Source organism: Equus caballus, chromosome 1 (genome assembly GCF_041296265.1).
Source record: "Equus caballus isolate H_3958 breed thoroughbred chromosome 1, TB-T2T, whole genome shotgun sequence".
Taxonomy (NCBI): domain Eukaryota; kingdom Metazoa; phylum Chordata; class Mammalia; order Perissodactyla; family Equidae; genus Equus; species Equus caballus.
The window spans coordinates 86,534,486-86,552,909 of NC_091684.1; the positions used below are offsets into that span (position 1 = coordinate 86,534,486).

Genomic DNA, 18,424 nt, shown 5'->3' on the forward strand with positions numbered 1-18,424 from the left:
CTGAAAGTGTTCATTTAGAACGAAACAGCTCTCTGTAACACACCATACTCTCTGCATTGGCGTTTTGGATCAGAGCACAATTCTAAGTCAGGAACAGCCACCCCAGTCAGGTACACCTAGACATTTCCTCTACATATGGGAAAAGCCCTGGGTAACATCAGAATAAAAACAGGGAAGCCAGGCATTTCCAAAGTTCCTGCCCACTCCACACAGGAGGGAACCAGGCTGTGATTTCCTCCATCAAGATGTTCTTTCCTAGGGCTCAGGCTGAAGGGAATGTGTTCATAAAAATATATAAGGAAGTCTTTGTATCCTGAGCCATTTCAAGCAATTATATATAATAGTATAAAACATATAAGAATATGCTTCTATACTATAGCATAAAGTGATCTAGCAGGCCATAGGGCAAAATGTTAACAAAAGTTTTCTCTAGATTGTGACTTTAAAATTTCTTATCTATATTTTCTACAATGAAAATGTATGAATTATGCAATTATTTAAAAATGTATCTTAAAAAAGTAACTCAGAAAAGTATATAAAATTTTTTAGCCTAGATTCTTTGCTCTTCCCTGGTTATCTGTAATTACGTTAGCTAGCTTTCCTTCATTCATCATCCACGTTTCTTGCAGAAGAACTACTTAAATTGGATATAATCCAGCAACCCTAGATTTCTGAAATTAATCACTCAATGTAGCGCTACTTCAAGACTTTTTTTTAAGTTTCACATTAAAATCCTTATTTCGACATCACATTTTAAAACCCTAATAGAGAAGGTACACACTGTCCAAATTCTAGGACAGCAGACTAGAAATCCTTTGGAGCCCTTAATATCCAGTTACCCAGATACTAGTTACAGTAATAGCACCCACTGTCACCCACCAGGTATTTCTGACAGGATTTTTCCTGCTTCCCTACCGAGTCCTTAAAGGACCCAATGGTGACTGCCCCACCTGTGTCTCACGCACTCAAGGGAAAAGTTTACTTGGAACACGATTTTATCACACAGTGAAAATACTGATCACCACTTCACTCCCAGATTTGCAAGTGTCTGAACACACAAATATTTTTTCTTAGAAAAGACTTAAACTGTCATAAAAACAAACCTAGAGATCTGACCTTGGTAATTGGTTCAGATATTTAAATAATGTTCAATCCTTAGTTTTCCAGACATGCAAAACAAGCATCCTTAACGTTGAGCACATGTAAAGTGTGAGCATATGTAATATTTATAAAACCAAACATATAGCATATAAAATACCAAGTGTAATGGTGACATGCATTTCAGAGGAGAACCTGGCCCCCAAGAGGCCTCCAGCGGGGTTGGGGGTCCCCTATCCCTCCAGACACAGGGCTCTCTCCCACAGCAGGCTGCAAGGCTCAGTCTTCTGAAAGATTCATGAATTAAAAGACTCAGAAATCACTAGACTCTGGTATCCAAATTTGTCAAAGTATTAGAAATCTCATTTCACTAATATTTGTATTTTTTAAAGTTCAAAAATAGGCCAGTCCTTTGAGAGAAGGCATTACTAGCCTGTGTAAATTACTTGGGCCTCAATATTATTTTAACCTTCTCTGAAATTGCTGTGTCTATCTCCTTTGAACAGAGTGACCATAGAGTTTGTAGTCTAAACTGGACCACTTCTGAGAGTCAAAGGAGACGTTCTTTCTAATTACTCTGGGACAACAGCCACCACTGGGACTGTCCTGGGCAAACAGGATGTAGGGTCACACTACTTCTGAAATTACTCACCCTCCTTCATCATTTCCTTCAGAAAGAATAGAGGCTTGAGAGACGAACAATACATCATACATTGTAAACTTACACAATGTTATATGTTAATTAGATCTCTACAAAGCTGGGAAAAAAATAAAATAATCTTTGTAAGGAATGAAATGGTGCATGCATGCAGCCCCCCATCACTTCCAGGCCTACCCTGAAAATTCACATATCTAAAAGAGCAAGGGCCTGATGAGTGTCTAAATAAAATCCCCGGAAGCAGTCTTGGCAAGACCGCCCCTAAAAATAACCTTTCCCCAAGAACCCTTTAAATGTCTGCCCTGCTCCTTCCTCCGGCTGTACTCTGGGGGTGGCAGAGGAAATAAAGATGCAGAAGTATCGAATTCAGCATCCTCAGACATTGTTCCCACCTCCTCTCTCAAATTCAAGCTCACCACTCAAAGCAGTAAAAGCAACGGTCACAGGAGCTAAGAGAGGACTAGACCAACAAACCTGGAAGAGGTTATAGGGTCAGTTTATCAGATCAGTTCACAGCAGCAGGAGAGAAATACTCCTTCCACAGAGCATATATCCCATCAATACTGGCTTCACACGTGGGCACAAATAGTAATGATCCAAATTTACAGGATGCTAAGAGGCTTCGCCTCTGCACAAAAATTGTGCTTTCTTAGCACAATTCCATCCTCCTCTCCTATCAGGCCTGAGATTCACCCCTAGGGTCCTTCCCAGAATTAGACAACATGGTTACTGTCTTAGAAAGGTCACCTTTAAAATACTGATGATCTATGGAAAGGCAGGTGTTGGGAATCTTTAGTTTTCAGGAATAGACAATTATAGTGTTAAGAACCTAAGAAATCATTAGGAGAATCTGGGGGCGAGGGGAGGTATATAAGCAGAGCAGGGAGGAGGCCTCGATGGCCAGAAGGGGTAGCAGAAAGCACGCACGGGGTCTTGGGCGAGGAGAGAGGAGTTCCAAAACCGGGAAGGCAACAATTGGCCCACTTTGAAGTTTTGCTTCAGGCTAATTTCTTTCAAAATATTGTTTAGCAAATAAAGCATTTGTTGAACATAAAAATTTTTTTATCCTTTTAGAACAGGACATCCCTGGTAATCATTTCACAATGTATACAGTATATCAACACATGTTGTACACTTTAAATATATACAATTTTTTATTTGTCAATTATACCTCAATAAAGCTGAGGGGGAAAAAAAGAACTGACCTTCCCTAGTCATGAAACTTGGGTTTTCCTCGGCCAGTTGGGTTCAGAGGGATTCACTATATTCTTTATTCTCTCTGCTTTCGTGTATGTTTGAAATTCTGCATAATAAGCAGTTAAATAAGTAAAAGAAAAGCAGGACTTTTTGAATGTAAAGTAAAGGGAGCCCTTGACACTGCCATTTCACAACATCTTAGGATAAATCTCCCTGGAGGCCGGATCTTGAAGAGCACTCCTGTTCATTAATACATCCTCATGCCTGCAGAAGGAGCACTCTAATCTACACTCAGTCTCGTTGTCTAGCCACAAGAGAGAGTTGACTCAAATACTTAGGCATCCTGAACTCTAGCTTCTTTTGGATCTGAGTCAGACAAACCAGCAGTTAATTCCAAAGATGTGCCCTTCATGGCATGTCCCATAAAACTCCATTTGAGAAGTCTGGTTGGCTTTTCCTGTGGTCCCTTCCTCCTGCTTTGGGCATTTCTGTTGGACAAACCAACAGCTAGAGCCTGACATGGAGAAAATCTTCAAATGACAATATTCACCACGCCTCAAAATTTAGTTTTCTCATTCTCATCAGAAGTTTCCAGTTGTACCCGTTTAGAAGTTAAAAATTCACAGACACACACACCTTTCCACAAAGGCAGTAGGTTATCGATAAGTGAGAAATTAGGAATACTGGATCCAGGATTCTCCTCTGGCTTCTTGGTTACAAGTAAGAGCAGAAAGCAACAAAAACAGAAGTTTAGTAGTTAAAAACACAGCCTGTAGACTTAAGCAGCCTCTCTCCAAAACTCAACTCTGCTGCTTGTAGAACTATACAATAAAATAACTAGCATCTCCACATTTATAAAATTTCAATTGTGAGCCAGAACTGAATCTTCATAATTTAGATAAAATTCTATGTGCATTTTCAGCTACCACTTCCCCACCCTCAATCAGCCTTGGACAAGTTACTTAACTTCCCTAGCTGAAAAATGAGGATAACAATACTCATCTCTCAAGATTCTTGTGAAGATCGAATAAAATAATATCTATAGTTAAAATAGTACCTGGCAATTCTCAATAAATAGCTGCCCTGCCCTATAGTGAATAGTTTGGGATACATGGAACAAAACGTCACATCCCTTCCCCCTCTTTTTCTTAATCCACTGGGAAAAATCCACATATCATAATATCACTTTTACTGTCTTGTTGGAATTCTTTTAGTTTTGGTGTTACACTGAAAAAAAAATTAAAACATTCTTATATCCAAAAATTTAACATAAAAGATCAAAGTATGCAATAAAATATTGCATTTTACTATTTCATAAAATTGCAATAATAGAATAGAAATATACAGTTTGTAAAATGAAAACATATGGTTTGCATTTTTCCAGCTAACATCTCTCTCCCCAACCTGAGCCTCGCCCCTGCCTGCCCTCAAAAATATGTATGTTTCAAAATAGAAAAATACTAACCTATATGGGTAATCTCTAAGTTGATTATAATTTTGTATATGTCTTTTACCATTTTCATGGCTGATGCTAATACCCAAAATATCGATAATATTTTTTAAAAACCTTAAAACAAACCACCTAAATGAGGACAATAATTGACTTCATTTCCTTAATTTTATAAATGACAAAACAGGAGAAGGAAATCTATCTTGGGGTTAAATTCTACATTTACTATGTAAAGATGAAACAAATTCTACTTTTATCAGTAATCCTTACAAATTTTCAATAAAGACTTCCTCAATAAAGCCTATCATTGGCCACTCCAACTGCAGAAGGATTTTATGTCACAGACTTGAGCACAACATCACAAATAATTTCTTACAGCTTTTCACTTCCTTTGAAGCATAACTCATCTCATGAGCTAAAAGATACCCCATTCCACAGTGCCAAATCCCTGGGTTTCTGTTCCAGCAACTAAACCAATTCAAATGCCAGCTTCAGACGGACTGGAGAAGTTCCAATGGAATACCAAGGTGAGATTTCTCCAGGAAGAAAATCAAAGACATCTCAACAGTTCAAGCGGTCCCAAGCTGTCTACTGCACGCATGTTTTCAACCAGAGAAGCAAGGCTTCCACATTCAGGTAACGTCACTGCGTCCTCTAGGGGTCCTCCATTCTTCGCTCACCTCAGCGCCTTTCAGGTAGATATTCTTCCATTTTCCCCTCCCCAAACTTTCAACCATCGCCTATAAGCAGATAACTCCTATACCTAAATCTCTGGCCTTGACCTTTCTCCTTGATATTTCCATTGGACACTAAGCTCTCAATCCAAATCTCACATTTTTTTTATTGGTTATTTTGTTTTTGGTGTTTTTTTTCATTTATTTATTTTCGGATGTACATCACAATATATTTTGAATTCTGTATAGATTACATCATTTTCACCACCCGAAAACTAATTATAGACCATCCCCTCACATGTGAGCTCAATCACCCCTTTTGCCCTCCCTCCTCCCCCCTTCCACTATGGTAACCACCAATCCAACCTCCAACGCTATGTGTCTGTTTGTCGTCGTTTTTATCTTCTACTTATGAGTGAGATCATATGGTATTTGACTTTCTCCCTCTGACTTACTTCACTCAGCCTAATACCCTCAAGGTCCATTCATGTTGTCACAAGTGGCCGGACTGCATCATTTCTTATGGCTGAGTAGTAGTCCATCATGTATAAATACCACATCTTCTTTATCCATTCATCCCTTGATGGGCACCTAGGTTGGTTCCAAGTCTTGGCTATTGTGTATAACGCCGCAGTGAACATAGGGGTGCAGGTATCTTTATGCCTTTGTGTTTTCAAGTTCTTTGGATAAATAGCCAGCAGTGGGATAGCTGGATCATACGGTAGAACTATCCTTAATTTTCTGAGGATATTCCATACTGTTTTCCATAGTGGTTGCACCAGTTTGCACTCCAAGCCTCACATTTTTAACTTCTCCAAAACCCAACAACCCCCTTACTTTCCCAAATGAATACCAAAGGCTTTAGCAATAAGGCTAGAAATGATTAGAATTCAGTTTTATGGCTCGGCTGTTGTGTAGTATTGGTCAAGGACCTCAGATATAGTGGGACAATACTGTTACCATGGTTTTATTGGAGTGAACCATAAGAAATTGAAATTTTTGGAGGACAAAATGATCGGTATTGAGATTTCATATGGTTCAACCTAATACATGTAAAATATCTCAAAATATTAATAAAGAGCAATGTGATTACCTACCTTCTAAGTAATTATTATTTTCACATCTTGTTTGACTATAACGAAGTAACTTAAAGACTCCCTATGACTTTAGAAGATAGGATTTCTTGATTTGCCAATCTCAATTATAACTGTCTGTGTAAAACTCAATCACAGCTTCTTATTAAATACTGTTCTCAGTCCCCCTAAACAATCTCATATTCACCCATTTGGTCCTCACAATCACTAAAAAATGAGAGTTTTCCCAAGATAGCATGTCTTTTAATGAAAAGGTTGTAATAGACACTAACAACTATAGTAATTTCTACGGACTACGATAGATACATTTATCCCCTGGGCAAAAACAAACAAACAAAACAAGACAACTCAAAGTCATGCTAACTTCATAGTCTTGGACTTGGCATGTATCAGTACTGCTCAGGCACAAACTTTTCCAGGACCACACACACTCTTCAGAATCACCTGCATCTATTCTCTGTTTTCCAGTTCCACTATGAATGAAGCATAGCGTGTTTTCCAAAGAAATTTATTTTATCATGTCTTATACACAAAAACACAAATTTAAATTTATACTTATTTGAATCATAAATGAATTTGGAATTTTATCAAGTGGATTGTCAATCTGGAAAAAACAGTCATTTTGAATCAAATTTAAGTTACCAGAGCTTTGTTCATTAATATGGTGGCACATTTTATTACAATTTAAATAAATCTGCATGTATGAGTTTTTTTACTTTTATTTTTTATCACAGTAACATTGGATTATAACATTATACAGCATGTAGGACTTTTTAATACCAAATTATTTTTTAAAAGATTAAGCAGCTTATCTTTGAAGGCTCAGTCTTAGAATTAAACCAGAGAACTCCATCATTTTGGGGACTTCAGAAAACGCTTTAAGAAAATATTTTTTAAAAGCATTAAACAATAAGCATGAGTTGGAGTTAACATATTGATAGCTCAAGCAGCTATAAAGATTCCAAAAAAATTTTAATTATACTAACTTCTTTTCAAAAATATGACTCATAATTCCTTCATTCCACAAATCTGAGCACAGACTCTGAGCAGGCCCACTGCAGGCACCGGAGAGGAGCATCCGCTCACAGACCTCAGAGGGGAGACCCAGACAGCACCAGGTGACCCACATGCTAGAGGGCAGGCCGCCCAGCAGTGGGGCCTGAAGGAGGAGGAACTCATAAGAGGGGCAGAGGAGGTAGGGGCTGAGTATAAGGCAAAGGGGAGTCAAACACGGGGAGGGCCACTCTGCACGGTTGGCTCTTAAAGAACCTGGGGGCACGTGGAATAGTGGACAGAGGCTAGCTCAGGCCTGGCCTCACAACCCACTGCAAGAGGTCTGAACTCTCTCCTGAAGGCAGTAAAAGAACCACAGAGAGGCTTTAAGCAGGGACTATCAGGAGCAGGTTTGTGTTAGAAAGATCATTCCTGTCGGCATCACGGTGAAAAGCCTGAAGACAAGCATGATCTGCGGGAGAGTGACAAAGCAGGAGGCCACCACCCCCATCCAGGCAGGAAACACAGAGAGTCGGAAGGCCTTAAGGCACATCACAGGAGGAAGGGGCAGAGTCCAGACGGCTTCAGGAGGTGGGCTCCACAGGAATTGGAAAAAGGGGGGCATCAAGGATAACATCTAGGCTCCTGGCTTGGGCACCGGGAGGGAGATGTTTCCACTCACCATGACAGGGAACCACATACGAGGGGCACTTTGGAAATACTCTCGACTTTCTTTCACCAGCCTGGCTGAATGGGGTGTCCCTCCTCTGTGCTGCTGACGGGCCTGTTCTGTCTCCTAAGTAGGCTGTAAGCTCCTGACGGCCAAGGGTGCTGTCAACTCAATTCACTATCCGTGGCCCTGAGCAGGACCATAATAAATGTCTGCCAAATGAACACAAGAATGAAGAGTGATGCTGTGCTCCATTTATATTTTGTTCTTCAATAAGGTTGCAGGTAAAAACGTCTTCTGGTTTCCGATCTAGAAAATTGTGGGGAGGGGTGTTGTGTGTGCGTGCAGGTGTGTGTGCCTGTGCTCAGACAGATACATGCTTGTGTAAAAAATGTTCCTCAGACTTCCTTAGAAAGACCAATTTCTTGCAATCAAGATTTTGCTTCCTCTGACATTTGTCTAGCACGGTAGTTAGCAAGCTTCTCCCCTAACCTTTGCTTTCTGTTCTTTCTGGAAGAATTAGTACTGTTCCCAGGGAAACAGTGGTACAATTCTGACTGTCCTCCAACGTATTCCCTATCAACTCCTCTGCTCGTCGCGGCGGCCCCCCACCCACTCCGGAGCTGCGCCTTGTCTGTAGGTGTCTCCCAGCTGCAGCCACTCACGGCAGCACTTTCTGACAGGGTTCTGAAGCTGCGTTAATTAAGTTTCCCAGCTAAGAGTTATATTCCTCCTCCCACTCTCAGAAAATCTTGTTTTGGGTTCAAGTTTCTTCCTTGGTGAATTTGGCTGAAGGGGTAGGGCAGATCCCAGGACACATCACCGTGCCTCACGGAGGATGCACAGACGAAGAGCGGTCTTTCTGCCTTCCACACAGGCCCCTGTGATTCTCCACAGCAAACCAAGCGCATGTTGAGGACAACAGGCCCTCGGGGGGCTGGTGTTTCTTAGGGCTCATACTAGATTCTGCCTTTACACACCTGCCCATCAACAACTTTCTCCGTCCATCAAAGCCCACCTGACACTCCAGCCCTCCCTTCCAGTACCGGCCACAGGGACACAGGACTCGCCCCTCAGCACTGCGGCCCACTCCCTTGCACTGACACACCCCGTAAATACTTAGCTTTCCATCCAGACGCAATCTCCTAGGGGATAAACAGACTCTCCTCATTAGTTTGTTGGTTACTTGTCAACACCACTGTCTTGAGTTTTAAGTCCAGGAGCTCTCATGGTGAGGTCATGTCTGCTTAATTGGATTTATACAACAGCCCGCGTGGAACAACATGGGGTTATTTAATCCTTTTTATAATCCCTCCTGATCACTCTCAAATTGATGCCTTCCTCACCACTGCTTCTATTAGCCCCCTCATTCTAATCCTCACCACCTTATCCTTAGGATCCCTTAACGGGCGTTTGCCTGGGGGCCCCACCTCAGGCCCTTATGCAGTCTGACTTATTCTGCAAACAATATCCTACTTTAAGCTCAGCTCTTCCTAGCTCAGAACCCTCCAGAGCGTTGTGCTGCCTGGAGAATAGAGTCCACACTCACCCTGGCATGCCAGGTCCTCTACAACCTGGGCCCCGTTTACCTACCCAATTTTCTCTCAATTTGAATGCAGATTCAAATTTATGAATCTGCATCTTTAGCTTCAGTTAAGCCCATCTCCTCTTCACACTTCCTCAAACTCATCATGAGGATTCAAACACATCAAAGAATACAGAGCTGGGGGTCGGGACACCGAATCCTGGTGTGGCTACCTTGGTTACTTTCTCCTTCCACAGTCCCCTCTCTGAGCTTGTCCCTCCATCTCTTTATCAGACCGTGGGTGAGGGGGTCCCGTGAAATAACGGATGTGAGGGTGCTTTCCCAGTGCTAAAGGGTCATGTACACACTTATTATAATATCACACTTATCACTCCCTCTCCCCGCCCCCCGGCAAAAAAAGACCCCCATCACTCTATTTCTCTAGGCAGGAATGCTCTCTTTCTCTTCTCCACTCAGCTAACATTTAGTAAGTACACAAATTAAGGCCAACCCCACATTCTACTCCCTTATAAAGTTGTTTCTTCTTTATTCTCACCCATGGTGATTTTCCTTATTTGACCTATAATTTTTGCTCTTTATACAACAAGCATCTGCAACCTAATATAAAACAATTTCCTAGGGGCTAGCCCCGTGGCCAAGTGGTTAAGTTCGCGCACTCCGCTTTGGTGACCCGGGGTTTCACTGGTTCGGATCCCAGGCGCGGACATGGCACTGCTCATCAGGCCATGCTGAGGTGGCGTCCCACATGCCACAACTAGAAGGACCCACAACTAAAAATATACAACTATGTACCGGGGGACTTTGGGAAGATGGAAAAAAAAAAAAGAAAAAAGATCAGCAACAGACGTTACCTCAGGTGCCAATCTTAAAAAAAAAACAAACAATTGCCTAGGTTCTAAGTGTTCAAGCGTGTAAATCCTGTCTTTAAAAATACATGAGGTGGGGGGATGGGAAGTTATTGTTTAACTAGAATAGAGTTTCATTTTGGGATGATGAAAAGGTTCGGCAGACGGATGTGAAGGTATTAATGTCACTGAACTATATCCCTAAAAATGGTTAAAATGATCAATTTTATGTTACATTTATTTTACCATAATTTTAAAAAGTACATCAAAGACTCTAAGGAAGAAATCTTGTACTTCACCATCTGTCACTCATGCTCATTACTATTACATCGCCTCATAAAATTAAGAAACATCTGCTGCACAAGGATAAGAGTCATAACATCTGAACATTTACAGATCACCTGGCACATACAAAGCCACTTCAACATCACCTAGTCAAACCATTTGATCCTGAAAGCCCCTGTGAGGTAAGAAAGACAGCTATCAGTTATTTTTATTTTCTAGATGAAGAAATGGAAACTGGAGAGGTTTAGTGACTTGATTATGGTGCAACAGAGAGTACCAGGCAGAGTGGAGATTTATGTGCGTCTCATGAATCTGAGAAATTTCACAAGCTTTTATTTGTTGTTTGTTTTTTGTTAATTGTTAACTTTATTGGAACAATTAGTGCCTATTTACCCCAGAAAAATGCATGCACGAGCCTATTCCTCTGGGCAGGGGAGAAGAGCGTTCACGTGGCGCCCTTAATCAGCAGCTGCTCTCCACCAACACTGAAAGGGGCCACGCTCAGCTTCCCTGGCTCTCTACACAATCCAGACCCTGTGGGCAGCTGCTCCTGCACACGTGTCCTTCAATGCTGCCGACCCGACATGGCAACATTTTAGCCTGGAGGACAGGAGGTGCTCTGAGGTGAATGGTGAATTGGTCCATCTAAATTGTGACTCTTCAGAAGACCTTGAATTTCTTTAGGAATAACTGAAACCAATCAGAACTCTGAACGTGGAACAAATAAATGACCCTCTCAGGCTCTCGACAACTGGCAGAAAAGTTTATGGATCATCCAGCCATATACAGATTAAGGATGCAAGGACCCTTGATGCATCGAAACACTCAGCCATCTCCTTAAAAGGTCTGTTGGAGCCTGGCAGAGTGGTGAGGACAGCGCCCTGTGCTGCGGAGATAGCACACATACTCAGCATTGCTCTTCTGACAAGTCACCTCCTGATTAGGCTTCAGCTGAATTAAAGGCTGAATGTGTTCCTTGGTTCCAGGAGAAGCTTGCTTTTAAACACCAAAACTCTAGAAGTTCCAAAAGTCCACTGAAGAGAGCCTAATTTATGCGATATGTATATCACATAATTATAACATAATATAATATAAATATAAATATAATAATTCCTAATATAAATATTCCTATTCTGGTTTACTAAACATCCTTGAAAGAGAAGGGGAGCACTTTGAAATGCCTGCATGTCCTCATGCAAAATTCAACATCTTCTCAATCGCCTCCTTGGGACAAAGCACCTCACTTCCTTACAAAACTGACAACAGAATTACAAGATGTTACAAAAATTCCACTTCTGTGTATATAACAAAAAAAACTGAAAGCAGGGTCATGAAGAGATATCTGTACACCCATGTTATAGCAGCACTACTCACAATAACCAAAGGGAGAAGCAACCCAAGGGTTGATGGATGAATGGATAAACAAAATGTGGTATACACATGTGGTGGAATATTATACGGCCTTAAAAAGGAAGGAAATTCTTCTATAACATGGATGAACCTTGAATACATTATGCTAAGTGAAGTAAGGCAGACAGCAAAAGGAGAAATATTGGATTACTCCGCTTATATGAGGTACTTAGAGTCGTCAAATTTGTAGACACAGAAAGTAGAATGGTGGTTGACAGGCACTAGGGAGAGGGAAGAACAGAAAGCTATTGTTTAATGGGTTTATAGAGTTTAGTTTTGCAAGATGGAAAGAGTTCTAGAGATTGGTTGCACAACATTGTGAATGTATTTAACACTACCCAACTGTACACTTAAAAATGGTTAAGATGGTAATTTTTATATGTATTTTACCACAATTAAAAAAAAAATCTACCAAAAAAAAAAAAAAGCACCACACTTTCATGAAGTCCTTCTGTAGCAAGGAATTCCACACCAGAGAGCAAGGATTACCAAAGCCCATGAGACTCTGAACTGTGGATATAATTAGGCACCACATCCATTATAACGCTTCAGACGTCATCATGTGTTACCAGCATCTGTTGACAGATCTCATACCCAGCATATCACTGAAATGGCAAGTGTGGAGAAGGCAGCCCACAATAGAAACAATGGCATTTTATCCTTGACCTGTTCCAACAGTGTGTCTCACAGGACATAAATAGAGGCCACTGCTCTGGCTGCACTGAGCTCACAGTTCAATATTATTTTACTGACTTGAGTAAGTTCTATACCAAAGTAGAAACAGAGTATCTTCTGAACCTGCTCAGGTCTATGCCCCAAAGTAGTGTTTTGTTTTTCCCCAGTGTCTGCAACACTCAACATATCTAAGAAAAAAAATGAATCCTCACTTTAAACTTTTAGCATTATTTTGTACTAGGACCAGGAAGTATGTCTGTTTTTAATAATATACTTCAAGTGCTATACGGTTATTATAATACATTCACACGGGAATCCCAAACTTAAAAAAATTACAAGAATGCAATTATATAAACAATTACATAAACAAATATTGTAAATAACTTAGAAAAATGAAATATGACAGAAGGTATGTCAATGTGGTCTTTGGCAATTGACAGCTCTATCCTGCTATTGTACTATACTTAAAAAAAAAAAAGAAACCACTGTGATTAGACTATTACTTTAAAAAATGATGGGCAGACTACCTGTCCAATTCCTTATCTTACTGTTCCTTATAAGAAAAAAAGGCAAACTCTGAAGCAAAGACTTAGGAGTTTGGGGTTTCTTTTTAATCCATGAAAAATGTAGTAATCAAAATTGTGGGGAAATTTTAAAAAGAAACACTCACTGCTAAAACTTAAAGTCATTTTTTAACTTCTTGCTGATGGATAATGCATCAATGAGTCCAGATGACACATTCATAACCTTCAGACCATGTGTTTCCCTCACAAGTCATTTTAAAATTTGTAGGTTTGAAATCTTATTTTCCTTTACAGACGAGACTTCCATTTATCGTTCACATTCTGTTGTTCCCAAGAAGGGAAAGATGGTGGAAGTCTTAGGGAACTAAGGTGGAAAACGAAATGTAGCTAAATTAGTGCTTTCGAATAATAATAGTAAGTGGTATTTTAAGAGAGAAGGCAGATAAAAGAGAAATCTTGATATAAAAATACCATGGTAATTTTATAAATAACAAAAATAAATGGTTATTTGACAATTATCCAAATATGGGACCTCTCTCCTCCAGCTAACACATTTGTTGGGAAAGAAGTATGGGATATATGTTTTCCACAGTCACACACTTATTCACCACGTACTGTCCCATAATCACCCACAGTGCAGCTACACAGAGCTCTTCCCATGCACACATATGGTCAACAGAGGTTGTCCACTTAGAAGCACACCCTTAGAAGGGAAATCCACTTTGCTCCACTCCCAGAAAAAGAGGGGAAAAAGCAGAGGGCACTTTGCTTTTGCCATGACCTGTCATCATAAGGTTGGGTTAGCAGGTCTGTGCGGGCATGCCTGACCCAGCCAGGCTCTGTGCCCAGCCAAACAGGAGACAGGATTTAGCCTCCTGGTAAGCATCCCCTACTTGCTCTAGCCAAGGGGATCAAGAAGAAACCTTCCAATAGTGGAATGTTCCACTGGGCCCCAGAGAGCACCAACCAAGATGGGCAGGGAGCTTTTAGAGCTGGCTGACTCCCTCGTCCCTTTGTGCTTACCTCAATGAACCATAAATAGAGGGTGAAATAATTATTACTTTATCGGTGAATGTCTAGTTTCACACAGCATCCCTCTCTAAGGAGCCCAACACATTTAATAAATGATTTTCAATTACTCTTTGGGGCAGCCCTGTGAAAAGCGGAAGGAAGCTGATGTTCATTTGACCTCTTTTATCTGGGGAGAGATGCGCTAAGGGGAAAGGACACATCGGGGCCAGGAGACACAACTCTGCGGCCAAGGTCACAGACTCAAGGGGTCCGGAGCGGACACGAGACTCTTTCAAATTCGGATCTAATGCAGGTTAAAACAGAAACACACTCACACAGCGCTGTTCTTCCATTAACATTTTTTGTTTTGTGACTCTTGTCACCCACACGCGCACACAGGCACACGCGCGCGCGCACACACACGACGCCCAGTTTCCTGCCTGTCCCTGGACGTGTTCTTCTTTCTAACGGGGCACCCAGGCTACGATGACATGGGACAACACGACACCTCCATCCAGCCCCTCTCGCTAGTCCACACGGTCGGTGGGCGACGCCCACGGGCCGGAGCCCCGGGGGGAATGGGACACAGACACGCGGGCCAGTCCGCGGCTGGCGGGCACGGGGCCCTGGCTGACCTTCCTCTGCTGCTTCTCCCAGGCCGGGTCCAGGAGCAGGTCGCGGTCCCACTCCTCCTCCTGGATCATGTACTCGTCATCTTCGTAGACGTAGTTGTACTGCACGCCGGGCTCTATCTGGTTCATGGCGCTCAGGTAGCCGGGGCTGCGGCGGGCACGCGGGGCTCGGACGGGCGGGCGGACGGACGGACGGACGGGCGGACGGAGGCTGCGGGGCGCGCGGGGCTCGGCAGAGGCGCGGGCGGCGGCGGGCGCGGGTGACCTTCGCGCGGCTCCTCTCGGGGCGGCGCACCTAGACGCTGGGTCGCGGGCGAAGCACCAGCTCGGGTTGCTAGCAGCCGCCGCGCCGCTTAATACCCGCGCCGCCCGTCACGTGGCCGCCGGCCGCGCCCCCGCCCCACTCCGCCCGCGCCGCCCCCGCCGCTGCGAGCACGTGCCGGCGGGCGGGCAGGGGCGCCGGCGGCTCCCGGGGCCCGGCTCCTACCCCTACCGCCGCTCGAAACCTCCCTGGTGCAGTGCGTTGAGGCTGCCGGCGGCAGCCCACGCCTCCCATCCTGCCTCCTGCCTTCTGGCTCCTGGTGCGTCTTGACTTGCGGGAGCCTGGATCGGTTCCCAGGGTGGGTGGATGTACGCGAGCCAGGGGAGGGACACCCACGACCTGGGTCCCCAACCACCCCCAAAGCATCCAAGTTTTCCATATATTATTTGTATATTCACATTTTCCGTATATTTCCACATATTCATTAGATGTCTCTCTCACACTCCCCCCCCGCCCCGAAAAAAAGTAAAGTTCAAAAGCTGCAGAATCCCCTCTTTTTGTTCCTCTCCTCCCGGCCCTCACCTGGGGAAATCAAGACAAGGGACTTGGACCAACCATATTAAAATGTCAGGAACCAAACCAAAGGCAGGAAGTGTCAGCTCTCACCTGCCAGTCATAAATTTAAAAGAACTGACAATGGAGGATGGAATACATTTCCCTCTCCCCATGATGTGTTGCACCTAAGCCTTTTCATCCCAGTGGCGCTGGCTAGCTGTTCCGTATCGGTTGAGCCCCAGAAGGAACCAGGACGGGGACCCCTGGGACCAGTAGGTTGAAATATTTTCATCACGTATTTATTAAGCACCTACTGTCATCTAGACACTCCGTTAAGCACTGGGGATACAGAGGCTAGCTGATAGGGCCCTGGCCTCCTGAAGCTTATGTCAAATTGAATAAAAGTTGCCCACAGATGCTACACAACGGTTTGTGGTTCACAGCTACTAATTTGTTGACATGTCTCAAGCTGAAAGCACGCCCGGATTTATCACTGTTCCTTAGAAGTGTTTACATCACTTAGTTTTATTGTTTGGAGCTTTCTGCAAAAAGACTTTGACAAATTAGCAAATGCATTGCATTAACATTTTAAAAAACATATTCACTAGAATATGAACCCCATGAGGGCAGTGATTTTTGTCTTTTTCATAGCCATAATTCCCAGCAACTAGAGGTGTGCCTACTCATAGTAGGTACTCAAATATTTGTTGCAGAAATAAGTATCCTTGGAAACAGTGACTGAGCTAATTTGTTTGGATTAAAAGCTTATATTTTAGATTAAAATCATACTCTCTGAACAAGTCTATCAGTAAATTTTAACTATTAGAGACTGGATCAACAATTATAAATACCATTAATCTTAGTCTTCAAAAATTAATGGTGGGGACTTCAGGTTCCAAAGGAGATGGATCAAAAGGCACCAGATTTACCATCCTGCCTGAAATGGCTAAAATCTGGGGGAAAAAAATATATGAAACAAAGATTTTCAAGATATTGTTCATCTGGCAAGGAAAGATGACGACCCCTGAGAGGCAGGAAATAAACAACATGAGCGCTAGGATTGTCCCAGCTTGGAAAGTTTCCAAGATGCAATACAATAAAGGGGAACCCAGGCGTAGCTCACTGGTCAACTCCCTAAACTGGGAGTTCAGAGAGACCAAGGTGGCTAGAGTCTGCAAGGTCAATTACAGAAAAGAGCTACAAAGAGAGAAGCCTAGAGATTTGCAGAGGGGCCCCCTCCAGTCTGATCAGTGAATGCATGGGAGAAAAATAACTGAGGCCAAGGAAAGAAACACTCAAAAGGATTAGGAAGGAAGATGCTTGGAATTCATAAAGGGCAGGAAATAGTTCCTGCTTCCATTAGCCAGAGTGGAAAACCTCCTAATTCACAGAGCATCAGATAGAGCATTGAGAAGGGGGCAGAAATTAGCCCTAAGCTAAATGATGTACTGGTCCTGTCTGAAGAAGCTCACAAGTGAGACCTGAAAGGATCGACCTGTTTCCGAATCACTTAACCATGTCCCAGAACAGAGCTCAAAAATATCTATAGGCGGGGCTGGCCCCGTGGCCAAGTGGTTGAGTTCGCGCACTCCGCTGCAGGTAGCCCAGTGTTTCGTTGGTTCGAATCCTGGGCGCACACATGGCACTGCTCATCAGGCCACGCTGAGGCGGCGTCCCACATGCCACAGCTAGAAGGGCCCACAACGAAGAATATACAACTATGTACCGGGGGCCTTTGGCGAGAAAAAGGAAAAAATAAAATCTTTAAAAAATATATATATCTATAGGCATAAAAACATTCAACACCTAGATGGGAAAGTTGGCAATTTCTGGCACCTATCAGATATTACCAGGTATGCAAAGAAGCAGGAAAGTTATGATCCATAAGGAGAATAATCAATCAAAACTGATCCAAAATTGACACATGATAGTTAGTAGAAAAGAACATTAAAAGTAATTATGATTGCATTTTGTATATTCAAGAAGCTAGAGGAAAGATTGAACATGCTAAGTAAAGGCATGAAAGATATTTTTTTTAAGAAGACACAAATTGATTCTCTAGTGAGGAAAAGTACAATGTGTGAGATTTAAAAATGCACTGAATGGGTTCAACTACAGAGTAGACACTGCGTAAAAGCGGGTGAGTCAACTTGAAGACATAGCAATAGAAATAGTCCAATATAAAACACAGAGACAAAAGAGACTTTAGAAAAAATAAGCAGAGGATCAGCGAACTGTGGGAAAACTGCAAGCAGCCCAATATTTGTGTAATTGGAGTCTCTAAAGTGGGAGGACAGGAAAAAATACTTGAAGAAATAATGGCTAATGTCAAGAAATTAGTAAGGAGAATTCAGCTTCTGGCCAAGATGGAGTGATGGGCACTAAAATCACCCTCCCTCCTGAAACAGCTGAAAAAACAAAAGACAAAACATGAAACAATGGCTTTCAAGACACTGGCCATCAGACAATGAAGGACAGGAATCCTGAGAGATAGGAAACAAATGAGGAGCGTCCAATGATTGCCTCAGTTTACAGACTGAGAGAACTTGTATGCCAGAGCATTGACGTAGAGTCCAGAGGATTCCCTGAGTTGAGGAGAAGAAGCTTAGCGTCCAGGGAGTAGAAGGCAGCTAATAGTCACAGGACAGAGTGTCAGAAAGGAGAAGGCCACGCACAGAGAGAGCTTTTGGAGATCTTCAGAGTTTCCCACCCAAGTATTCAGCAGAGTAACGATCAAAGCATGCTTGTGAGGAAACTACTCAAGTCCAAGAAAAGAACCATCTGAAAGGATTAGGGGGAACAGTGCCCAGCATTTTCACAGGCCAGGTGAGTGCCTGCTCCCACC

The 18,424-nt window shown here is 42.6% G+C and overlaps 1 protein-coding gene across 1 annotated transcript in view; it reads right to left on the reverse strand.

Annotated features, from left to right (window-relative positions):
- ACTN2 (actinin alpha 2) overlaps positions 1–15,178 on the reverse strand; it is a 66,475-nt gene extending 51,297 nt beyond the window's left edge. The window contains exon 1 of the mRNA XM_023646980.2: positions 14,766–15,178. Coding sequence (XP_023502748.1) covers positions 14,766–14,891 — 126 coding nt within the window. The 5' untranslated portion in view covers positions 14,892–15,178. The remainder of the gene's footprint in view (positions 1–14,765) is intronic.
- Between the last annotated feature and the right edge of the window lie 3,246 nt (positions 15,179–18,424).